The sequence below is a fragment of the Fulmarus glacialis genome, unplaced genomic scaffold (assembly GCF_000690835.1).
Source record: "Fulmarus glacialis isolate BGI_N327 unplaced genomic scaffold, ASM69083v1 scaffold25490, whole genome shotgun sequence".
In the NCBI taxonomy this organism is placed as follows: domain Eukaryota; kingdom Metazoa; phylum Chordata; class Aves; order Procellariiformes; family Procellariidae; genus Fulmarus; species Fulmarus glacialis.
Genome location: NW_009187513.1, coordinates 12,222 through 38,728, shown reverse-complemented (window position 1 = coordinate 38,728; position 26,507 = coordinate 12,222). Strand labels below are relative to the sequence as shown.

The following is a 26,507-nucleotide window of genomic DNA, read 5'->3' as shown; positions in this document are numbered from 1 at the left end:
CCCAAGCCGGCCTCCAACCACCACATCTCTCACCAGTCCTTCTCTGTTGACATAGTAGTAGTTGACATAGTAGTAGTTGACATATATTGGCTCTTAGCAATTCAATTACAATTTTAAATAGGGAAGAAGTAGGAAAAAACTGAACTCCTTCCTCTTGCATCCTCTCCTCCTTCCTTTTCAAACATGAGTTAACTTGTCGAACATGTGAAATATTTCCAATGTGTGTTAACTTCTAAAATTCTAATGTTGCATTACATTTTCTCCAAAATGAACAGCAAATTACTACTTTATTCAGTCCATCCAATCTTTATTCAATCTGGCAGCAATGCCATTCTGAGCTCTGATATAGCTAGAATACTCAACCATTGAAACTTTTTATCGCTAATCCCAGTGTAAAGATAGATGAACAACGTGGGGAGAAGACTGAGGCAATGTCTGTAGCAAAGTGAGCTGTTTACTTGAAGTGATATTGCTCCTCATGTTTGACTTGATGGTAAACGCTAAGCGGTATTTACCTGTTGCAGATTGTGGCCGTCTTCTGGATGTAGACTGGGAAACAACATGGGTTCTACAAGTTTTGGGGAATCTGGAGCCCAGTTTGTATAGGAGACAGCACTTCCATCAGTCCAAACAAAGTTGAGTTCACTGAGTATATCATTCAAGCCAATCCAGGGATCATTCGAAACATCCTTCAAATGGTAAGTGAGAAAAGCTGGAAAAAAAGCCAATAGAAAAGAAGATGAACATGTCATGTCATCAGACAAGACATCAGCTCATAAACAAATCCTTAAGTATTTTGCTTCTTAAAGTCTTGTAAACACATTTTCATTAACATTTGATCAGAAATTTACCCAAGTTTATTATTTCAGGGTTATGCCAAGCCTTTGCCTGTGAAAAGTCTCAAAGAGTGAAAGTATTTAGAACTATGAAGCAAGATTGGAAAGAGGAAAGATACAAAAAACCTGCCTGACCACAATGTTATCTAATGAGTTCACTTATTTCGACGCTCAGGATGAGCTGCTTGACTGGTGGAAATATGTAGCTTTATACAGCTGCAAATGGAAGCCGGGGAACACAGGCAAGATGAAAATGTGCCTTCCTCTGACCTTGTACTGCTGAATTAAGTTGCAGAATTTAGGCAGTCATTTCAGAGAGATATAGTAATATATCCCTTTCTATTTCTGGCAGAAACAGACCATGGATTCCTTTTTTTCCTCTGTGTCTAAAACTACAAATGCCAGCTCTGGATTTGTTATTTTATGCTAATTCATACCCTATAAATAATGTAAAGCAGTTTGCATGGAAGAGGAGGAAGCAACCCTTAGCATCACTAGCATGCCCTAGACAGATGGTTCCAGTTCTTCCAGTAACGTTTCATGCCAAGGCCGTATAACCCATGTTGAGTATACGTTTTATAAAATACATACATTTACATACTGTCTCTTTTTGCCATGTTCTTCTTTGCAGGAAATGACCACTGTATACAGAGTAAATGCTATCTATTACCTAAAGAGCTGTTGCACTATACCTTGTACTTGTTCGTTATGTATGCTTGCCAGGTTTCCTCCAAGGCTCATACAAGTTCTTTTTGCAGTACGCCAGTTTTCATAGGAAGAGCCAAAAAATTTGTAACACTCGGGAAAAATGAGGATAGACGATTAGTGAGTGACAGCAAAAGGAATCTAGGTTTGAATGACACTAGTTTAAGTAAAAATTAGCCCAACTCACACTCACAAAATAATTTTCCAAAGTTAACAGGGACTCAGCTCTGGAACTAAGTCAAAGCCATTCACAAACTTTAAATTTACTCTGTGTCTTTCTGTGAAGGACTGAGAAAGTCACAACAAAACTCAAACAAACCACAGTAGGAGTCTGATGAGAATCTAATGTGTTAACTAACTCAGAGATTTTGAGAAGCCATACTCCATCATTAGTAAAAGACAAAGAAGTGCTGACTCTATAAGAAAAGCCCAGCCCAGGGTTTCATGTGGAATCATCTGAACTTTCTGAAAAATGTTTTTGACCTCGAGCCTGTGGTCAGTGTGCTCTCGTGTGTATTCAGCTTTTTTTATTTAACAGCTCTTTTATTAATGGAAGTATATGACTCATGATTTCTTAAAAAAGTGCTTAGTCATCACATTACCAAAACACATGCGCCCTGAAATGGTTTTGGCAATTATGAGTGTGCCTAGTGTGCCCTTTCCATGTTTACAGCTCACCCTCGGCTCTGTGGCACGTCCAGTAGCACTGTCAGAGAATTATCTTGCACAATTTGTGGAAAATAACAACTCTGACGACTGTAACAAAAATGCAGAAAAAAGTGTACTGGCATAAACTCCACTGGTGTGAGTATCCATGGGTGCTTTCATAACAATATTGTGTATATTAGAAAATAGAACCCTCATTTAATAAGCACATCAAGTTTGTCCCTTTTGGGAAGAGGCAAGCATTGCATTGAAGGCTGTTTGGAAGAATTTGGCCTTATTTCTGATTTGTTCCAGCTCAGATGACTGATTTTATGCTATAGTCGGTGCTTTCAGTTGAATTCCATTCAATTTTTTTGAAAGTACATACAATGTAGCAGTTTTTCCAATGTGTCTCAGATGACCACTTCTCAGGAAAACAAGTAAAAATCTGTAAAACCACCATTTTGCAAGAATGAGGCAGCTTGTTCAATTTTTAATGCAACTTTGGATAATCACTGTCAGAAGATATCTGAAAGACAAAAGGCCTTTTGCATATCTTTAAGTACCTTCCCAAGGATTAATATCATTGTGCTTAGATGGATGTTATCATACCTGGTTTTTAAATAAAAGCCAGTCTTCAGGACATGCTCCAGGAGGTGAAGGTACCGCTGAAGGAAGTGTTGCGTTTATAAAACTTCTGTGCCTCTCACAGATATAGCCATTTGAAAACCCACAGCTGACATCATTCCACAAGCCTGAAATCAATTTAAATATAGATAATAAGACACTGAATAAGATTAAAATTTGTGGGAAAGTGGCTTGTAGGTTTGAAAGCAATCTGCCTGGGAATGTGACATAACATGCTTCAGCTCAACTCTACCTCCCATCATCACTGCTTACAGGAGGACTTTGGTCCTGCTGTGACTGTGGGAATAGTGGCCATAGGAGATGGCTGATATGGCAACTCTGTGAACTCTGAGTAGAACCCACCCAAACAGCGTTGTTGCACTGAAACATGCAAATGTAAATTAACACTTTATAAGTGAAAACACTATAAAATGTGAAAGTCCATATATGTTCTATTCCTTTGCTAACTATTCTCTAATTATTTTTTTGAAAGACCAGTTTGCTGTTGATTGAACATATGATGCAGAACATATTGTTTGTGCAGCTGAAAAATCAGTGATCAAATTGTCCCTGCATTCCCCATTAAAATCAATTTCTTATATTCAACTTTTATGGCTAGTATTGCCCCTGAAGAAACCTCAGATATAATGACTATACTTTATTATGCATATTTTCCCAAACTGCTGGGAAAGAATGGATTAAAGTTGGCAAGATATTTTTAACAAACAGGGGAAGAGCAGTACCCATAAAAATACTTTTTAAAAAAAGCTGTGTAACTCACCATCCTTTTTATTTAAGACCACACAATTTTCTTGAGCATCTGCAAAGTTGGGTTCACCCTGTGCCCAAGCTGCATAGTGCACCGGGCTTCCATCCATCCAACTGAAAAACAACAACAACAACAAAACAGTGGTGGTTACTCAGACAATGTTCATGGAACAGTTCAGAAAAATTCTACCTTAACATGCTACAAATATTTTTTAAAAAATTACAGCTGAGTCTGTCTGTAAATTGAATTTCCATTAGGATTAAAAGGCCTTAGATAATGAAATCCCTGCATGTCAAGTCAAAGAACAAAAATACCTTTATTTTTAACAGACATTATCTATGTATTCATAGCATATGTATTCCCTATAAAATGCCATTTAAAACAGTGTTTTTACAATGTAGTTAAAAAGGGAGAGTACACATTTCAACATGCAATATAACTCTCTGAATCTGCATTTAACTCCCTTGCGGTGGTCCCTCCAGAAGGAACTCTGGCAGTACAAAACTTCTACAACTGCTTTTTATGAATCTTGATGTAGCTTTTTTACCTACCTAAACTGTTGATCAGCATTCTGAATTAATCCTATGAGATATGACTCCAATTTGCCATTTTTTAAGATCTAAACACAAAAATGTACTTTTAGTTAGTGCTTTCTAGTATTTAGTATTTATCTAATATGAAAAAGTGTAATTTTCGTGCTATGAAAGCAAATAGATAAATACACATTGTATAAATGGTCATGTGTAGTCACCAGGGAGGACCCCTGTTGAAGTAAACACCATACAACACATACTTTTGCTTTATTACCTTTATTGCTGCTTTCCCAGTTTTGGCTGCATTACTGGTATGGTCAAAGCTTTCAAAGTTGTGTTTTCAATTTAAAAAGAAACAAAGAACACTTGAGAAAAAATTTAGTATAAAATTTTTTGATACTTTCCTGTTCTTAAGCAGCCATGTAATTCTTGTGTGTCAAGCTGTCTGTCCTCTCCTCCTTTCATATCCTTTCCCACATAATAAAAGCAAGCATCTAATAGTGTGAAACAAAAAGGAGGTTGTGTGGCTGCTTTGGCATTAGTAAACCAAACAGGATTATGGCAGAGGTTTGAGGCAACATCCAGGCTGTTAAATTGGTCGCATGCCCCTGCCGCGGCTTTGGCCTGTGCCCGACAGAAGCGTCTCAGGCAACATGTGGGCAGCGGCCTTGAAATACACGAACAGTTTTGATGATAGGTGTTGTGGGAAAACTAACTCATGAAGGTCCAAGTTCGTCAGTCCCTGACCTGGACCAGGCTAAACCTTTTTTTGAAAAGTTGTTTTGTTCAGCAACATGATGTGGTGTGTGACCATCAGAGCTACGCTGGCAGTAGCCTCACATCTACACGTAACACTGTATTCTAGAATATGATATTCAGATGAGAGGTAAGCACACCGGCAAAAGGACAGTTTTCTCAGTATACGCCTAATCTGCCTGTTCATTGTTCCTTTATACACGTTTGGTCATGGGCAGAACTCGGTTTAGATTAGAATATACAAGAATATACCCATCCTAGTAAATGGTAAATTCTTTTGTGCTTATTTTCCTAAAGAGAAGCTCTATTCTGTAGAATGAATATTTTTTCATTGAACATTTAAATCTAATGCTAATAAAATGTAGTAATATTATGCAAGAAGCACATTTTCCTGTACTTCACAAGCATATGCAGCAGGGTATGTAGGCCATAACAGAGTCAAATTTCCTCTTACGCATTTCCACAAAAATTTTCTTTCACTACTGTTTCCAATGGTAGCAAGATCTCCATGATTGCTTTTGCAGAATGTTCTGGCTTTCTCCATAGAGGTCTTTTCTGTGCTGAAAAAATATTGTTTGTCCCCTTTTAAAATCCAGCCATCTTCTGTGATTTCATATGCTGCAACACAGAAGAGGAATCTCTGTATTCTTCATGGTCCTTACACAAAGCTGGTGTTGTTACATGATACCACCCTTTAGATAAGAGAAAATAAACAGAAGCTTACCGGCAGAAGGGCCCAGAGGTTCTGGTTTCAAGGATGTCCCTGTAATGAAATGGGAAAAAAATGTTTCCCAAATGTTGAGCCAGTATAAGCGTTCAATTAGTGGAAATGATCTTAATGTCTATCAATTTTCCGTATTTTACATATTCAATGCAGAATATAGTTATATAGTTTCTTTGGTGCAGAGCAAAAATGGATGTTCAGAGAATAACAGATGTATTACAGACCTACATCTCTGTCTTGATAGATTTTTGGTAAGTGCATCTTGTACATCCTGAATGTTGCCTAAATTAGGTGACTGAAGTTAGTCTGAATGAGTACTTGTTTCTGAAAGAAAACTAAAGAGTGAAAATACTTTACTTCAATGTTGGTATGCTTCCGAATAAGAATATGAGATTCTTTATGGACATTGTCTTGTATCTGAACAAGAAATTCAAATACTAAACAAATTTTTGCTTCAAAATATTTTAAATCTTAGTAGTATTCATTTGTTTGTGAAACTTTTTTTTTTTTCTGTGAAACTACTTTGTGCAGAATCACATTTGACCGAAAATCCACCAGCTTTTGAGAAATAATTTAAATGAAAAATTTCCACATCACAACTGTGTGGGATATTGGAACAATGTATCTCTAAACATGCAAGGCCAAGAGCTATAAAAATGTAAAACAAATGTCACCTTTCTAATTTTTTTCCACAGGAATTCATCATAATGTTTGTGTTGCTGTGTGTGTAATTACATTAAACGAAGTGTGTGACACACATGCTTGGGGAAAAAAAAGGCACGTCACCTTTTAAAAATAATGTCTTGTATGGTTCATTAAAAGATTTAAAAGAAAAAAATATATGTCTGCTCTGGAAGTATTATTTTCAGTATGACATGATGCACTGCTGACTAATGATGGTAATTTCTTCAGGCTATAATTTCTGCCATTCAACACTAATAATAATTAACAGTATACAACTACTATTGACACTTTTGCTGAAGATTTTTAGTTGTGCTGATCACGCAGGTGGGGAATTACAAAGGAAGTAGCAGGAAAGGTATCTTCACAACATCTCTTTGAGATAGATGCCTATGACTATTACTTTTTAAGCTGAGAAGCTGAGACAATGTGCCTTCGTTAGAATCGCCAGCGCAGAAATGATCTTATTTAGAAAAGTATCACTTTAAACATTAACCCTTACTGCTTGTGTGAAGGAGCCTGGAGAGCCACCAAAGCAACACTCCTGTTAGTCTTGGAAGTAAAATGTGCAACTCAATACAAAGCTATAACTGATTCCTCTCTTATGTTGCTGGATATCTTTCTCAATAGTAGTTACATTTTGGAAAAAAAACCCACAGATGTATAAACATGGAAGATTTTGCTGCTGGTATGAGAGGAAGTTGTGAGCCTGCCTTAAAGTACATAAATTTTGAAGCTTGGCTTACCATCTTCTCATTATAGCAAGCCTGTTTTTACAGGAGTTTCTTTACATGTCATCTTACAAAGAGAATGATTCTAGTATGCTGGTAGTCTTGTTTAAATTAGAGTAGGTGACTAACATGTCCTTGTGTAGCATTCAAACAGAGCAGAGCAGTGAAGTTTCACTTCACAAAGGATACAGAGATTTAAAGTAATCTTTTTTTTTCAACTTGTAATCCTCTCTTTCTCCGTCTCTCTGCCCCCTTAGCCCCCAACTTGGAAATTCCCTACAAGTAAAAGTTCAAAGAAACATACATTTTCATGTCAGTCAAAGCTTCTATTTTGACAAAAATCTGCTTTTGGGCAGAGCAGTGGATTTTACCAGATAAGCCCTTGAGGTTGCTTTCACCTTATTTTCTATGATTCTATAATTACATAAACAAGTATATTTTCAGTAAAGCTTATCATATAATTTTTTTTTTACATAAAACAAACAAAAAAGTTTAACAGTTAAAACATTGTATTCTGAAAGTATTTATATGTCTCTGAAAGTATTTGTATGTCTTGACCTATTTTTCGTTATGCAAAATTGCTGTGAATCAATCAAATTTTCTACAAGCATATAAATTGCAGAACTTCCTGTTTTGATAGATGCAGCTTAAATTTCTTCCTAAAGTGAGTTTAGAGTAAAAATTAGCCTACCTTTCTTTATTTCACAAATCCAGTTATGACTGTATTCACAGTGCACGTTAATCCATGATGTGGAAAGATCTTCACCGATTGCTCCACAATATTCAAATGCAGTATTGGAAAAATAATTATTTTCCTTATAATTCACCTACAGAAGGAACACAACTTTGGTTTTTATTCGTATCATACAGGGAAAAAAGTTGTACTCTGGAAGGAAAGAGAAGTAGCACTGAAGTTTCAAACCATTCCTTACTTTCCTCCTATGGCTGTGCAGCCTCTGTGGGTTATTAAAGCAATATAGTCACTCTGCAAGAAAAAAAAAGTCTCTGGGTTTACGCAGCGTTTAACAGACTCCAGCAGTCCCATGAATACTCGAATCAAATGGTGTTATAAATCAAGAGCAGGGGAAAGGAACGTGGCAATGTATCACTAGAGACTAATAAAAATCAGGAGAGGCCTTTCTCATATATTTGCCACTTAAAAAATTGTCTCTGTAGCTGCAACTAGTACTCCATGTTACCACTGTTGGGATGGTATAACTTCAGGGTCTATTGGCCTTTTTCTTTTCCAAACTGGTATGAAGAATAACGATTTAGAGTTACCCAGTGGCAAGGTAGACATTTTTTGGAATTCTTATACAACTTTCATCCACACCAATAATGGAAACAGCTCCAACAGCAAAAAAGTCAAAACAGAAAGAAACTGGCAAGGTCAAACACTCACCGGGGATCCGTCACTCCAAGAAAGCCCACCATCAGGATCCAAACACTGCAAACCTATCCAGAAAGGCTGAGATGATGGGGATTTTTTTCTAGAGTGTGAAAAAATGTGTCAAACAAGGAGAAGAGGTATGTAGTTAGCTGTTAAATTTTGCAAGTTACATGGGACAATAACTCTCACACGTATTGAAGACTTTAAATAGAGTAGAAATTTTAAAAAGAGCAAAATGCTGATGATCAGCAAACTCCCATTAGCAAGTAAAAGTGATGTTCATGCCTTAAAATTTTCTTCTTTGCAAATGGTTGTGTTGAAAACACAGCACATTGATTTTCTTATTGATGTTGTTATTATAGTGTTCTTTGAGAAATATAATGTTCGGGTTTGCTGGAATTCACAATTTAGTTTCAAAATGATTCAGTGAATAAACTTAGAAATTAGTCTGAAGGAGAAGCATTCAAATGATTTTGTTGTTGGGTTGGGTTTTTTTTTAATTTAAAAGATTTGTGGATGATGACAAATTTTAGGAATTCCAAAAATGTCTTTGAAAATGGTACCCATATGAAATATTTTCTCAGCTCTTTTTCTTATGACTATGGTGATAAACAGATATAGATTTTCAACTAATTATCTCAGGAGCAACTCAAGAATATTTTTATTTATTCCTATATAAAGTATTGTTACACCAAAATATCAATTATTAGATATTTTGCTTACTTACATTATTAAGTTTTCTATCACTGTTTGCTCTTCTTCACTTCTAATGGCAGCCAGGTCTCCTCCTATTTGTCTGCAGAAATCTCGGGCTTCAAACCATGTTTTCTTTTGATTTTCTTCTCTCACAAAAACCTATAGATAAATTTTAAGAGAGAACACTATGTTTACAGCATGTGGAAAATAAATCTACTGACTGCCTTGTATAAGAAAAATAGGAAAACATTCCATTGCAATTATCATATATAATATGGATTAAAGAGTATGCTACTTGAATAACCTTACGTATCACTGATAGAGTGATAATTGCAGTGATTTCCATGAATAGTTGTGTAAAAGCTTACTACATTTGTGCAATAATGTGCCATTCTCTAAAGTTTAGATGCCTATCTATTTGATGCTCTTCTGTCTCATGAGTAGGATTACTGGAAAAATTAATACTTACTCTAAAGCATGAATTAGTGCTATTGCTTGTATCCCAACCCAAGGGACATTTGGAATCAGAAATGGTTTCAGGAACAAGAGGAAGAGTAATTTTTTCAGCTAGTTTTTTGCAGAGAAATTTTGCCTTTACTTCACAGTTCCGAACATCCCATAATCCAGCTGCATTTCCAGTCCTTAGGGCAACACAACCAGCTTCATTCCCTTTGTGAGATATAAAAGAAAATTGAAATGTCTTTTAAAATGGTTCTCCTGACATTTTTACAGCTCGTGATTAATTTACAAAAGACCGTTCGAAATAGTAAGTATGGTGTCTGCTCAAAGGAGGAACTTTGTAAAAAGAGGAAACCAGCGAGCGGAATCCTTCATCATCTTCCCTCCCCTTTGAAGAGCTTTACAAGTGCATGAACCCCCCCTTCCCCGCCTCTTTCCTATGGCACTCACTGCAAGGATTTGGCAGCCTGTCACCCGGGCTGGAAAGGATTTCACCCTTTCCGCTCAGTTTTATTTTGCTCTTGTAAGCAATGAGGAGCCAGCAAAGAAATATTTTCATGGCAGCTTATATCAAAGACACTCCTATTTCAAAGGCAGAATGTTTGTATGTGTCATCATGGATGTGTGTTAGCAAAGTTGGGAAACAGTTTAGAATTACAACACAGAAAGTTCCTTAGTAGCATAAATTTACGCCAATGGCAGAGTACCAGGCATTGCCGCGTTCCAGTTTGTGTACAGAACACCTTCACCAGTCACCCACTTGAACATCCCTTGCTCTTCCATGTCTGAGAGACCAATCCAAAAATACTTCTCAGAGCTCAGACCAACGAGGCTGGTCAGGTAGGCTTGCTCGTATCTGAAATGACAGGAGTCAGATGGGGATTAAGCCTCGCTTTCCCTTGGTCTGCCATTTCTCAGCATCCTAAACTACACAAGACTAGAATGAACAGAGTCTCCATTAGGTTTCCTTGTAAGTGGAAATATGTTGCTTAACTGGATAGCAGATGGACTAGCTTCAATAGCAGGTGAAGCCGTGCTATACTGAAAAACTGCTCCCTACAGAACAGAAGCAGCTGTGGGGTTTTTTTCAGAGTAAAGTACTGGAAAACATGAATTGTAAAATGTATTTAGTTAGAAAAGACCTACTGTATTTACTGATTTTTTTTTTTCCAGAAAAAGGATATTCCGGTTTCACACTTTTTTCCCCAAAAAAATTCTCAACTATTTCATAAAATTCCAAGATTATTCCATCAGATGTACAGTTTTTAAACTCTTTTCATACCTGTCTCCTACACTTGTTAAGTAACCACTGCTTCTTTCACAGGTTTTCTTTGCTTCTGAAAAAGTTACAGAGGTATGTCCAACCAGGTAGCAGTAAAACCCATGTCTTTCCCAGCCCTGTCAAGAACATGTGGAATATATTTGCAGTAAAAAGAGCATATGTTATAGTGCTTGAATTTCAGTGTTTGCTCTTAAATCAACATTTTTAATATAACCTAATGTGGTAATATATTAATTTGAATTCCAGTGGACTAGTGGAAATTAAGCTTAGTAAACATGCAGAAAGAAGAGATTTAATGCATATGAGTCCCCCTTTTTTGACAATTAGTAACTGATAAATTTTAACTAAAAAAGTCAGAGGCACACAGAATGGAGAGTGTACTCAGAAGCAGGTGCGTAAAATACTTCCTTGCACAAAACCGAAGAGAGCCATCTGTGTTATAGTGAGATGCTGACTGAAGTTTCCTGACGTTTCTAGGCTAAAAGAATAGGAACTAGACTAATTAACTGATATAACTCATCAGCTCACCTAAAAAGTCTGACTGAAGAGGTAGCGTAAAAACTATTGAAAAGCAAAATCCTCAAAATTACAGCTGAATTCCAAGTCACTTTTCACTCTTGAGCTTCTATACCAGCTCAAGATTTGCTTGCTGCATCCGAGAAAGGTAAATAAAATCTGTCTTCAGTATTTGGCTGCTGCTTAGTTCCATCTAGTGCAATGAGTCTCAGCTCTGTTCCCCATATGGGGTTGTGGGAAATGTTACTAAATATAGAACAGTAGTAAATAGGAAAGTAAAAAGAGGGGAAAAGACAAGAAAGAAAAGCACTAGGATACAATAACTTGTTCAAAAGAAATTCTCTCGTAAAAGCAATTTGATTGTTGTTGATTTGGCTTCAATAATGAGATTTGTCGTCATCTTGCATCATGTCACATAGTCCAGAAATGGTTCCCAGTCTCTACTGCGTCCTAGATAACCGCAGATGGTTGTAGAACAATATAACAAATATGCAGAAAACTGCAGTAATGGCTTTAGCCTCTTTCACAGATAGTTCTGAGACATAATGGGCCTGACTCATATCGACTAAAATTTTTCAAAATATCTTTATTTTAAATAAGGGAATGTAGTGAAAATTAGCACCCTGAATTTGATGTACAATCACACTTGTTAGGGAAAAAAAAAGATTCTTGGTTAAGCTTTCTTCTTACCTTCAGGCAGGCAGGATCCATCTTTACTGGCCCAGAAACTCCTTGTAGGGGGTCTCTTCTGCAAATGTAACCTAACTTCCTATCACAGGCACTGTCTGCCCAGTATCCATCCTAGATGCAGTTTGGGAAGAGGTGAAAAATAGTGAGGCAGAATCTGTTTCCTTTAGAAACGTTATTGATTTTTTTTTTTTAAATATTGCTTTAATGGGGGAATAAAGATCTGTACTTTTTAATGAATTCCAAGTGTTTGTGCTTAATTATGAGGTTATGTTTAGCTAAGTGTCATGGGCAGACTGTTAAGGTTTGCTTGGCATATAATGTACACTCACAATCAGATATGAACATTTATCTAGTTATCTCTAATGTAATTTTAAATTTAAATTTGAACAACCATCTTTCTGAGTGAATAAAGATAACATTCCCTGGTTTGTTTCTAAGTTGCATTCATAAAAAAAGTAGAAATAGAAACAAAAATCAGACAGTAGAGTGCTACACAAATGTGGAATGATTCTACCTCTCCTGCCATAATGACACAATCTTCTTGCCCATTGATTGCATGGGTTGGTTCTCCAGGCAACCATTTGGTATATGTCACAGGAGTCCCATCACTCCACTCAAAGCACATTTGAGTGTTGAGGTCATTCAGACCAATCCACAGCTCATCTGCAGCTTCTAGGAACAGAAATTCACCTGTGTTAGCACCCAAATTGAAACAGTCCGTAAGAGCAAGATTTTATGGAGATGGGCTGAAATTGCCATGTTACAATACAAATTCATCTAGATTAAATGACAGTGGAGTTTATTTTAAGATCTAATTTACATTCTTCTTTCAAGAAGTTAAAAAATGAGATACCAGCAGGAAATGAGATTCCTCAGCTTTTCAGTAAAAGTCCATTACTGTATCTACAGCTACAAGGTGTCTGAGGCAGATAATCCACCCAAATACTGCAGTAACTAAAGCTGTTATTTCAAGAGATTTCATGCAGTGAAAAACAAATGAAAATCAAAACGAAAAGAATGAAAAAGAAAATGAAGACAGCACTAATGATTCCTCTTGTGGTTTTTTGGTGATTGTTTTTTCTATTAACCTATATATCTGTGGGCTTCCCTACAAATATTCTAAAGAAAGAAAGAATTTTTTTTTTAAATCCTGTAAGATTTCTAATAATATAATTCTCCATTTGTACCAAACACTGCCCTGTAGAAATACTCACTGTAGCCAAGCTGAGACAGTATGAAGCCATGCTCCTCAGGGTTGTGGATACTGGCCAGGTTGCCATTGCTCTCATTGCAGGAAATTAGGGCTTCTCTCCATACTCTGGGGTCTCTGTGAACCATGAAACAGTGACCTCCATAGGGCAACCATCCTTCTGGGCATTTAACAGGCTCTGCATCCCCACAAAATGAATAGATATTTCAAGTTTTTAAACAGTGCAAACTGAAGTCTAGAATAACTGCAATTACAGTTGAAACCAGTTAATTACCTAATTAGAATGAAAATGGAGTGATTACAAATAAGCAGTACTTCTATTCATTCCTCATACTTATAAAGCACTTTAGTCTGTCAGCTGTTGCACACTGTACTTTTACAGAAAACATACTGCATTTAAACAAAAGAGAAAAATAATGGAGCCAGTGGTAACTGGGCTTCACTAGTGTGAAATATTCCCTTTTGGACAGAGGAATATTTTGGAATTCCATGTATAGTGTTTTCACACAATATACCCCACCCAATTGTGTTTTGCATATTTCATAAAGGCATTATTACTGCAGCACAAGTGATTCTCTGCACACGTGGCTTTCCATACTAAGTCTCATTAAATAAATCGGAGGAAAGTGTAGTACAAAAGTGGTCTGAAGGAACTTGCTCTTTTTTGCCACCTTTCTAGGTTACAGGCAATCCCACTGAGAAGGTGGTTTGAGCCTGTTGGTGCCACCTTTCCAAGACTTCAGTGATAAGCCCCCGTGTTTTCATTAGAATGCACTGCAGGAAGGGTGAGGCATCTCTACCTTTGTTTTCATGTCCATGCAGTCCATGATACTTTTGTGACAGTGCACGGCTTAGAGCAGTGCCTCTGGGATCATGAATAGTAACATGAAATGAAAATTGCTTGTGTGGTTACTGGGTTCCAGGAACATTTCCAGTATTTAAATATATTTGGTTAAAGAAATAACAGTATGCTCTGTTCTGTGCCATTCATCAAAGCAGAAGAACAAATGACAATGGTTTTTTTGGTTTTTTTTTAATTTTAAATAGCCATGAAAAATCATTTTAGTGACACAAATTCTGTCTTTATCAAAGGGTTTTTATTTGCTTGACATACCTGATGGAAGAATGAAAGGATCCACTGTGGAGTTTTCCTTTTTACAGATATAGCCAACTTTCAGCTCACATGGCTGGTTTTCCCATTTAGCATCTCTTCTGGGATTTAGTACTGCACAGAGTTTCTCAGGGTCAGGCTCAGGGCTTCCTTCATAGAATAAAAACCAAAATATTTTTATGTAGCACAGGTTTTATGTCAGCAGCTGAAAGAACAATTTGCTTCCAGCCTTTTCATGTGTCAGTTACGGATTCATGACTTCATTGCCACAGTTATTTTTCTACTGGAGATAAGAAAATGTAATTTAAAAGTACTCATCGAAACATTTCTTTAGATGCTTGTTGCATAATTCACACTTTCTGCCATATTTGATTGCAGAATAGCGGTCTCAAAAATAAGACATTCCTATAAGTCTTGTGAAAATTGTTGGCTTGCACAGAAGAGAGACTAAACTTAGAGCCCACACTGATGGAAAGGCTGCAGCAAGTCCTTTCCTTGCCCCTCCACCTGTTTAATCATCCTGTGCACAGGGGTCAGCCATACATCTGCTGAGGAATATGTAGCTCACAACCAGTTGCAGAATAAATTATGTTGTTGCCCAGTCAGTAGATGCTGGACTGAAGAGTCCAGACATTGAAGGGGTACCTGGTGCTGCTACAGTTGCAATGCCGTACACAGACTGTAGGAAATCAGAGTTCATAGTTTCACAGCTCTTGAAACATCTAGTTTTATACCCAATTTGTGGTTAGGAACCAGTTATGCTAATAGGACTAAGTAATGAGCTTAAAACACTCAGTTACATTCATGAAATCAGAGGACACATTTTGAGCTAATATCTTTGGGCAGGGACACAGTAAGGCAGCATCTTAACATAGTTCATATTCAGACAAGGGATTTTATAGATGTGAAGAGAGAAGAGCGTTCTTCAGAGTAAGAGCCATCAGCTGCTAACAATGGAAAGAAATTTCAAAACCTGAAAATTAGAGTGCTAGCTCTGCATTGTAGAGCTAAACCAAGCTCAGTAAATGAATATTATTTGTTAAAAATACGAGACACAAGCAAAATGCCACAGATCTGTGGGATATGTTGTCTGGCAGTTGAGTAGGGAGTGGTGGGAACCTAGACTGGTCAAAGCCTGACAGGGTAGGCTTCCTCTTTATGGGAGCATGTTAGATGGCTTCTAGTTTCTAGAGCTGTGTTTAGCAAAGCACAAAAATAATAATATGGAATTCCTAAAATAAAATATAAGGCATATCTGTTGGATGAGGCATACCAAATCACACATGAAAACAAATCTCATTTCCACAATGCCCTTGCAGGGGAGTATTTCCTTTCTATGTCAGGTTCTGGTCCAGTAGCTTTCAGTGGTGTGCTGGAACAAAAAAGTTATACTCAGGCCCTTTGGAAAGGTCCTTTCTGCATGTCTCTCTGGCAGCTTGGCTGCAGATTTTCTCCTTGCTGCAAGCTGAGCCTCCTCACATGCCCTCACACTTGCTGTCTGTCTCTCCCCTGCCCACGTCTGCAACCGTCCTCCAGGAGGTTCTCCAGGACCACTGTCCTTGGGGAATGGGCACTGTTTTCCTCTTCTCAGAGAGGTCCACAGAGCAATGACTTTTTTTTTTCCCCTCCCCCAAAAAGATACAACTTACAATAATTTTGCAGTAAGCTGGAAATGTGTAGATTAACTCATTGTAACAGCCATCATGTGGGGATACAGGAACTCCAAGAGTGGGGGCTGCTTGACCTGAGAGCCAACGGCTCTTCTCCTCTGCAAGGCTTAAGGAATATGACCAGCTCAGCAGTAGGGAGAAAACCCTCTGTCAGACTCAGCAACTCTGGGCTTTCCCTTCATCTTCTGTGCCAGATAAAAACAGGTGGCACCTTTGAGACTTGGGGAAGTCCAAAAGATGGAATATGTGTTCATTTATTCAGCAAGCAAACATTCAGCATTCGCTGCAACCAGCTGTTGCCATGACAATCATTAAGTGACTTTCAAAGATAAACTGCCAATGCTGTGAACTCTACAGTCTCTCTTGAATGTTAAAGAGGAGCGAAGAAAAGAGGAAAAGCATAAAAAGTGAAGGGGAAGGCTTTGAAAGACTGATGCTCACTGACAGCTGAGTCCTTGCAGGATGCAGGGTCTGATAACCCCTGTGCGAGTTGAAGAGACACAGAGGTTTTAACTGACTTGAAGGCATTCCTAGCATGCTGCAGCTCAACTAGTGCTTTTCACTTTATCTACGTCTGATAGGAGATGAGTTTATTTAACTTTTCTGCTTGAAACTCCTTGTGATATATCCAGTGAAGAAAAGCATCATTCTCAGCTTTTTAATCTCACATGTCTCATAAACCTTTCAGCTCTGTTTCCTCGTGTTCATGGGGAATACTACAGGACAGTAATTAATATGCATTCAGCATTCTGGTGGGAAAGATTCTCTCCAAAAACTGTTAAAAAAACCATTACTACCTTGTGCCCAGTTAAAGTATCTGAAGGGAATGCCACCGCTCCACTGCCAGCCGCTATTGAGATTCAAGCTGTTAAGCCCAATCCAGAGAGAGGATCTCTTGCTGTCAGTCAGATCTAGGTAACAAAAAGGGTGGAATTCTAATGAGATTTGTTAGGAAATGCTCTGCATTTTCAAAGTTTGGAGGAAGATAATAAATGTTGGCTTAGTGATTTCTAAGTTCAGTACAGAATCCATGTTTACTGGTAATGAACTCTGAGAGTTTATTCTGTAGTTAAAGGCTAGAGAATGGCAAAAGACTATTTTGCATATTAGTTTATCTGAATTTAATGCTATTCTAGAGTTATATATAAGTAATAAGCTTTGAAAACTGAAACACTAAATTGCTATTGTTAATATTTCTGTTACAAGTTTGCTTGAGTGTGATGTAACTGATATAGGGCCTTCCTTCTACAGAGTCTATGCATAAATCCAGAAAGTCTTTAGATTTTTAATAGTGTTTTGTATAAAATTTGTATGGTATTTCCAAAAATCTGTTTCATTAGATATATGTGAAGAATACTGATTTCCTAACACAAAGGTCATATAATGACTGCCTCCTGTAATGACTTTCCTTCTTGTAAGGTCCCTTTCTTTGACTTTCTGGTGTTTTCTGAGCTTGAGCCAACCTTTGCTTAATTAGCTGGAAATTCTTAACTTTCTTTGAAAAAATAATAATAATAGAAATAATTTCAAATGGCAATTCCACAATTTACAGAAGTTCCACCTATAAAAAGCTTAATTTACAGTAATTGTGCTATTTCTGTAGCAGTACATATACTATTATTACATCAGCTATTCATTGTAATGCGATTAAAGCACTGAAATATTTGTAATCAGTCAAAAAAACCCTAATAGACACTCTTTTTACAGAGTCTTGCATATTAGTTCACCTGTTAGGTACATTTGTTCATGTATCTCTGTGACACTTAATAATTCTGCGTTCTGCTGCTGGCAGCTCTTCCTTGCTTGGTGCCATGTGAGAGCTGACTGGTAGTTTATCTGGTAGTAGGTTCCTGTCAAAGGATCTGTACTCCAAAATCTGTCATTGTCTGTGAGAGAAAGGAGATTTAGTATTGCAGTTTGTTATAAACATCTTACACAAAACGTTGTAAGAAAATTTAACTGAAAGCTTACTTCTGAAATGAGATTCTGGAGCAAATAAGGCTCAGACCCCCAAAAACCATACTCCTCCCTTAGCTTGCTCTTTGTTAAGTAAAAGAAGGTTTGCTATTGATGTTAGCAGATATGGGCCTTTCATCCTTTATTTTCAGTTTCCCCTGTCAAATCTGATAATCTCCAGGTGAAAAAAACAGTGAAAAGAGATCAATAAAGCAAAACTGCACCTTGGTCATTATCTTCTCTGAAAACCTGTTCAGCAGCTCCTAGGCTACGTCCGAATTAATTCTTGGCTGAAATACAATTGAAATGCAAATATTTCCAATAATGGAAAGTTTGCTTTTCAAACTATGCTACCATTAATTACATTTGGAATGCTACAGGATTGGAGAAGAGCGGCTGGAAAGCTGCATGGTGGAAAAAGACCCGGGGGTGTTGGTCAACAGCCGGCTGAATATGAGCTGGCAGTGTGCCCAGGTGGCCAAGAAGGCCAATGGCATCCTGGCCTGTATCAGAAATAGCGTGGCCAGCAGGAGTAGGGAGGTGATCGTGCCCCTGTACTCGGCACTGGTGAGGCCGCACCTCGAATACTGTGTTCAGTTTTGGGCCCCTCACTACAGGAAGGACATTGAGGTGCTGGAGCATGTCCAGAGAAGGGCAACGAAGCTGGTGAAGGATCTGGAGCACAAGTCCTATGAGGAGTGGCTGAGGGAACTAGGGTTGTTTAGCCTGGAGAAGAGGAGGCTGAGGGGAGACCTCATCGCGCTCTACAACTACCTGAAAGGAGATTGTAGCGAGGTAGGTGTCAGTCTCTTCTCCCAAGGGACAAGCAATAGGACGAGAGGAAATGGCCTCAAGTTGCACCGGGGGAGGTTTAGATTGGATATTAGGAAAAATTTCTTCACCGAAAGGGTTGTCAAGCCTTGGAACAGGCTGCCCAGGGAAGTGGTTGGGTCACTATCCCTGGAAGTATTTAAAAGACGTGTAGATGTGGTGCTTAGGGACATGGTTTAGTGGTGGGCTTGGCAGTGTTAGGTTAACAGTCAGACTTGATGATCTTAGAGGTCTTTTCCAACCTAAATGATTCTATGATGATTCTATGATTTTTTAAAATATATTCCTTATTTCTAGTATGCATGTGTTTTAGGTAATTGGAATTTAGAAATTGTCTTCTGAGAGCTCATTTTTAGCAAAAGTGTTCCCTGGGCAAGTGCTAATAAGCTGTGATTACAACTTCCCCTAACCTTCTCTTTGTTGAGGAAAAGATACTGAATTTTTTGAATGATTCATTAGAAGAAATGTTTTCTATTTTTTGTTGTGTTTCTTTATTGCTGATTCAGTTCAGATTTTTAATATTCTTTTTTAATTGTAGACTCAGGTGTTAGTGATAGTGTCCCAACAATTTTATAATGCCAAATACTTCATGTTTGCCAATTTATATAGTAAGGGTATTCTGGAATTTTTCAAGCTACTGCATGCAATATTGCACCAGGAAATAATTTTCAGTAATATCAGTGAAAATGGTGGTGGTAGTTGGTGGCTGATAACGAGTTTAACCTGGTTTCGCCGTGCAGTACTCCTATCAAAATGACAAATAGTGAGTCTGTTGTATAGCACTGAAAAATTAGGTCTGAGGCAGCATCTTTAATATCTTCATTAGCACCATATTTTGGTGTCCTTTATCCTGCGCTCAGATGCACATATCTGTTCAGATAACGTTATCTTGTCATGTTATCTGAAACATTGCAAGGGAAAGGCTGACGATGCTGCTATTTCAATAAGACCTTTCAGCCAATCTTTTTATTTTAAGTCTTTCAGAAAACAAACTACATCCTCCCATGGACTTTAGACCGATCTTGTGATACAGAACAGGGATTTGCATGGGTAGAAAAGGTTATACTACTGTTACCACAAATAGCAATGAGGCAAGGAGAATTAGGCTGTGAGTAGCATCTCAATTTTCAGATTATTTTATGCTGAATGCGGAAATTTTTAAAGCATACTGGTCTTTTCCTGGGTGTTAGCTACTGATGGACACACAGACAACTTTCAGCCTGACTGTAGACTCATAGGAAACATTTTTGTTTCTTCTGTAAGGAATGTTATAGCATGGCAGAGACATTTTTGAGTAAAATAAAGTCATTACAAGGTTTTCCCCTTCCATGTTAGTCTCAGTATTGATGTATTTACCTAACAGTATTGTGTTATAGCATCTATGCCAGCATTTGGGACTTACTGCCAGTTGGACAGAACCCATACAAATGGTCCGCGTCAAAGTTGGGGGTTGTTGCACACCAGAGCAAGCCGTCTGCCCTGCCGGCAGCCGTGCACCCGGCGTGCCATTTACTGCTCAGCTGGAAGGGGAAGACACATGGAGCTCCATTGGCGTTTCCTAACAGTGTAAACAGATCTGAGGGGGCAAAAGAGAAATGATAATATAGGTACAGGAATCTGGGGAACCCAATTCTCTACATATCTGTACTCTCCATAAGGGTATGTGGAGAAAGTGTGTGGTGGTGCATCACCCACCCCGCCCCCCGCCCTTTTCCCTGGGCCGCTCGTTGATCTCAGAAATTGCCATGAAACCTTGGCTTTGGTGCACTGAGTCTGGTGGTTGAGTGCTCCTTGACCATATCAGAAACGCTGCATAGCTGAGGCTGGGAACGTACTCCCACTGCCTGGCCCAGGCGCCATCTTATCTGAGTTGTAGCTCAGTTGTAACAACACTGAAACCTTCAGAATTTTAGTCACTACTGCCTCAGACAGTGGCCAGGATGGAAATTTACAGATGACTGAAGTCAATCATCTTGTGCACCTATAAATGGTGTCCTAAGTGAGACCCTTTGAGCTCTCCTGGACCGCAGCGGGCTGTGCCCAGAATCTCCCTCTGAGATGAATGCTCCTCAGAGTTTGCAAACTCTCAAGTTTGCAATATTTGGAGGACCGTCGCTGGCTGGCACCGGGACCTGGGCTGCAACACTCCTCGAGGTTCAACCCTTTGCCTGTTCAGAAATGCTAAGACATTTTACGTGAGTATTTCACTGAACTTGAGGGGGATTTTTAACAGGTATATCTTTGTATATTTATCCATCTTTGCATCCGTGTGCATGCGTGTGTGAATTGATGGAAGTACCTGCTAGCAAATATAGACTGCTAAAATCTTATGATCTATCTTAAGATTGTAAATGAACCCTAGCCTGCTGCAAAGCACATATAATCCCTTAGACATATACCGTTGACCAAGTCTGGGACTAAGGGTAGATCCAGCCGGCTCTACTCTGAACCTCGTGACTCAATAGGAGGGTTTTCCTTAACCTTTTTGTTCTCGGCCTCTGTATAAATCATCCCAACTCAGTTCTAACATGACACCCTGGTTTCAGCTGGGATAGAGTTGATTTTCTTGCTAATAGCTGGTATAGTGCTGTGTTTTGGATTTAGTATGAGAATAATGTTGATAACATGCTGATGTTTTAGTTGTTGCTAAGTAGTGTTTACACCAGCCAAGGACTCCTCAGCTTCCCATGCTCTTTTCCTTTGTATGCTTCATCCCTGAAGTAAGTGATACAGTGAACCTTGCCATCGAACTCTGCTAAGTCGTGCTTTTATAAATTTCTATTAAAATCACTTTCTGCTAATACCGTCAACAGTGATTCCTTAAGCGGCCTCTAAACCACTCATTCGCGACAAAGTGTTACAAGTGTTACACCAGTGTAACTGGGACCTACTGTCACCAGCAGCGTCTTCCAAGGAAGTTCTGGGTAGGTCTTGCAATTTACCATTTACTTATATTGCCAGTTGTAATGGCTGGAAATAGAGCAGTTTCATACTGTAGTTAAGAACTATGAAAAAACTGTAGTGATTTTTAAAATCAGATATTTAAAAATAATTTTCTAAAATTAGCATTATTTATTTTCTTTTTCATGTAGCTTAACTTCCTGTCATTCACTAAAAGTAAATCACTGATTTAACTGTTAAATGTTGTGGGGTATTTTGTCATCTGAAATCTTGTAGGGGAACTGAATGGTAGTGTTCATGGAATTATTTCCTTATATTTACTAAAGGAGTATTAAACATAAAGATTTTTGCCTTTCATCTAACAATGCTAATACAATTTCACTAGTACTAGTATACAGTTAAATAAAGCACTTTGATTAAAGCTAACAATTAAAAATAGCCTAGATCCACCTTTTCCTTTGAAAGTAAAGAAAAAAAATGCACATTTTGCACATACTACATTCTCTCTGAAACTAAGCATCTGTACATCTCCAGGATGGAGGAACGCAGGCCTGAGTATGTGTATGAATCATCCTCCAGTCCAACATTGCCTGAGGTGGAACAGCTGATGTTAGTCTAAGGGGAGCAGAAATCAAAGGACCCTATCCGTGAGGCAAACAAGTGGGTTCAAGACATCTTCAGGATTAACCTTTAAACTTTACCTTCATGGCCTTTAGAACACAAATCATCCATGGTTCCATAGATCTTCCATTTATTCATCGTCACTGCTCCTGTGTTCAGCACGATATTGTCTTCTTTTCTTTTGCCAGCACTGAGAAATACATCTTCCCCTTGGATTGCCAAGGTTGCATTTCTGCACTCCCATCTCTGGAATTCATTTTTCTTGTTGCAGGGGTACAAAGAAATTTTAGCCTGGTTTTGCTTGTAGGGCACTCCCAAACATTGTGCAAATGCCACGCTCATCACCTGGTGATCAGACACCCACCTGAATTTTTGTAACTCGGTGTTTTTGTTGCAAGCAGCTGTTGTGACTGCATGAGAACTCTGAGCAATTAAACAGAGCTTAGTATCCTCATTGTATATTAAAAATATTTCATTGTCTGTAAAACAAAATAATCAGAATTAATGTATTTATTGTGAGCACATGATGAGCGGAGCTTGTGTGGAAAGAGATGTGCTGTTGATGTTATGCTGATCTGACTCATGTCAGAAGACTAAATCTGAGTCACTTTTGCAAAGATCAGACAGTGTTTTCAAGACTTTTATTTCCTTCTGGGAAGGAAAAATAAGTGCAGCTCGTGTAAATACAATACAGAGGGATAAGAGCACGTAAAATACATTATGACAGCTTCAAAAATGTCGTCACTGTAATGGAATTTTCATGAGTATAATGGATTTTATTTTTCTAAATGCCTCCTGAAATACACATTTCTTTCAAGATTTCCAAAAGAGACATTACTGAAGATTTGGAAGTTTGCCATCACTTCATGCACTATAGATTTAGCTCATGTCACATACATCTCCACGGGGTTGCATTTGTGCTTAATACAGTTAGTGAGTGAGCCTTCTGTGACTCTTGCTCCTTCTGTAATTGGCATGTTCTGTTATGGTTTGGGACTTTTTTTAGGATGAAAAACTGTGGAACAGTGATTTGTTTTCTTGCCTTGTTCCAGTATCCTCTCATTAGCACATCTATCATAAGAAGTCAAAATAATTCTCACAGTCAAATCACAAAGATTCTCACAAGAACCAACACCGAGCAGCATACAGAGGTAAAGATACTATAAGTGTGTGCCTGTGTGCCTGTGCATTGTAATGGAAAGACAATATGTGAATGCTAAACAAGCTAGCTGTCACTCCCAAAGGATTACAGGCAGCCTAATTTAGTAATCCACCAAGCCAAGCAGGCACTGCTGGGAAGGGCTGCCCAGTACTGCAGTTGTACTGCCGACATGCAAAGCAGGTCGTTCAGCGCTGGGCATCGGTCTGTGAACACAGCTGCCTGCTTTTCAAAACGTCAAGTAGCATACAGCTCCCACTGGCTTTGGGTCGTGAGGGAGTGAAATTTGGATGACAGGGAATATTCTAGGACCTCTGGGAGAGGAGGGCAAGGCTTTGCCCTTCAGATCTTTATGCCAGATGTAGCATCACCCCCGTATCCATGTGACAGAATAACTGCATAAGGCACAGTGAGATACCCTTCCAAACACTAAATTTGTAGGACAAGGGCAGGATCTTAGGGCATAGCCAATGCTGAGTAGTGAACAGAACAGAAAGTGTCTGGGAAATTCTGGGAAGCTATGACAGGAAGAATACTTCTTCTTAGGATATCTGTATTTAGTGCTTGAGCTCTCCCAAGAAGGCCCAGTATTACTTTGACCAGCGTAGTGATCTATGGAAGTTTCACTTCTGCAGCTCTAAATTTGGAGCTAAGACCTAGTTTCTTCTTTCCTTTTCCATACAAACAGAAAATTTTAAATGTTATTAAATCTTTTATTTCTTTCTGCTAACTAATTAAGTGCTTTGTGTAGTGCCCTAAGTTTCAGCTATTGCCCTTCATCGTATTTTTGGGTCTAATAGTAGGAGTTCTCACTGGAAACTGTGAGATAGCCCACTGCTTGGGCTATCACATGGGTTTGGGTCCCAGCTCGCAGAGCAGAGGGGAGACCCCCTTTTTGCACAGGCTAGTGCTGGCACAGCTCACACAGCACAGTGTCTGCTCTCAGAAGCTGTGATTTGTACCGCACTCCTCCACAAATCTAATGAACTGAAGGTAAAGGAAAAATGTCCTTGAACCTTATCACCATCCTAACATCAAAAGGGAGATGTGATCTGTCCTTTGTCAACTTCAGAGCCTTAACTACGCGTCTTATCCTTACTCTGAAAGCCATAGTAGTTATTCCAGAGCTGTTCTTGACTCTGATCTTTTAAATTTTTTTTCACTGTCGTCTACTCAGCCACAGATTACATCTCACATCAAGCCACAAGCTCCATCTCATCCCACAAAACCTCATCCTAAGGCTAGGAGATACTCATACAGCACCCTATTTAATTCCTTTCTCTTCTTCATTTTTTGTAACAGACAAGGACTATGGAGCACGCTGTGAAGTCCATCTACTTCACAGAGCAGACATAACCAATAATTAAGTGGTATCCAAAAGGACATATTTATCCACATACATACTTCTGATTCCCAGCTTTACCCCATCTTGACTCTTCCCCTCTCTTTAAAAGTGAACCAACATCTCTGTATCTGCATCTTTCTTAAGCTTCTGTGGACCACTCCGGTTAGGATGGATATGAAATGCAGGGCAGTTAAGCTGATGAAAATCTTAAAGAGCCTGAGAAATAAGCAAGACAACAAAAATGCCCACTTTCACATCCACTTTTGCAGGGGACAAAAAACAAAGACTCACCGAGTGTCTGAAAAGCAGAATGAACGAAAGAGAGGAAAACTAAGACTGTAGAAACAGTGACGTGTTTCATTTCTTTCTTCTTATTCACGAAGAGATGAGCTGAAATTAATTTCTGCAGTAGAATTCCGTAACAAACTAGTTGGTGCTGGCTTCTTCTCAGTTTTGGAGAGTTTTAGTTGAAAGAGAAAACTCTGGGCTCTAAATAAGGAAATATCCTGTCACATGTGGTATTCTGAAATCTATAAATAATTATAAAATTCAAACTTTGCATCTGAAAGTTAAGTTTCCTTCAATTTGAATGCAAGTGGCAAAGTTTGAACAGTTCAACATCATTCCACTGAATTATTTTTAACTTTCTTGGTTCTGCTCTGGGATTGTAAAGTCCTGACCCTCAAAGGCAAAGAAGCAGGGAGTGCACTTTAAATGGATGTATTTAAATCTCATACATACATGCCTGGGAAACTCAGAAAAAAGAAATGCAAATTTTTGGCTAAATAGGTCTTCACTGCTACGAAAGTTGTATTCATTTAATTTGATGCACCGAGTAATGTCGACTATTTCAGTGTGAAAAATTAACCCAGACGGGACAATTTAATTTAGCTCAGTAACTTGACAAACTGGGCCCCGTGTATACACCTGGCTTTTATTTTCTCCTATTGGTAAACTGGTAAAACTACTATGCTGTTATCTCATGTGAATTTATCTCAGGAGTACCAATACAAATTAGCCAAATCTTTACAAATCTTTCTGTTAACCAGTGATTTTGACCACAAAACTGTCTTTCAAAATTATTTAATCCGTAAAGTACAAATGAATTTTAATACTTAATAATTCTTTCTTTGTACCAAGTGTAAATGAGACAAGCAATGAGGAATATTCTCAAACATTACAAATGAGCTGCAGCCCTTTATTAAGTGGAAATCAACTTCAGCTATGATGCAAAATCCCTTATTTGTTTTGAAGGAAAAGGAGGAAAGATATTCAGCAGAAATTGCCCTTAGAATTTTCTCTCATTTTTCATGGCTTTATTATGAAGACAAATTTCACAATATATTCTGCAAGGGCAAAATGTCACTTAATGTGAGAGAAGAAACCCATTTGAGAGTATAGGTCTTCAGAGCTGTTACCAATAACTATCAAAATATCAAAATTATAAATAATGATATTATTTTGGGTTTGGGGGGTTTTTCATATGTTTACTGTTTTCATTTGCCTTGCCTTTATCGTTAGCCATCAACCAGCACTGAATCCAATTCACTGTCAGTATTTACAAAAAAGATAAATATGGGTATGTGTTGTAACTTACACGAAGGAAAAAAAAAAGGTGTAAGATCAAGGGGATTGTCAGTAAAAAATAGTTTGAGTAGAGAAT

At 38.2% G+C, this 26,507-nt stretch overlaps 1 protein-coding gene across 1 annotated transcript; it reads right to left on the bottom strand.

Annotated features, from left to right (window-relative positions):
• Positions 1-515: 515 nt before the first annotated feature.
• LOC104069846 (macrophage mannose receptor 1-like) lies at positions 516-25,205 on the bottom strand (the record flags this gene model as incomplete). Its single annotated transcript, XM_009575391.1, has 22 exons — positions 25,136-25,205; positions 22,421-22,819; positions 20,221-20,394; positions 17,759-17,917; positions 16,829-16,942; positions 14,367-14,511; positions 13,255-13,439; positions 12,555-12,712; positions 12,041-12,151; positions 10,835-10,950; positions 10,260-10,408; positions 9,563-9,762; positions 9,125-9,252; positions 8,410-8,497; positions 7,699-7,834; positions 5,596-5,634; positions 5,326-5,489; positions 4,134-4,201; positions 3,595-3,695; positions 2,799-2,941; positions 1,529-1,634; positions 516-712 (listed from the first exon to the last, which is right to left on the bottom strand). Coding segments are annotated over exons 1-22 (3,150 nt in total), but the record flags the coding sequence as incomplete, so codon positions are not given.
• Positions 25,206-26,507: the final 1,302 nt, after the last annotated feature.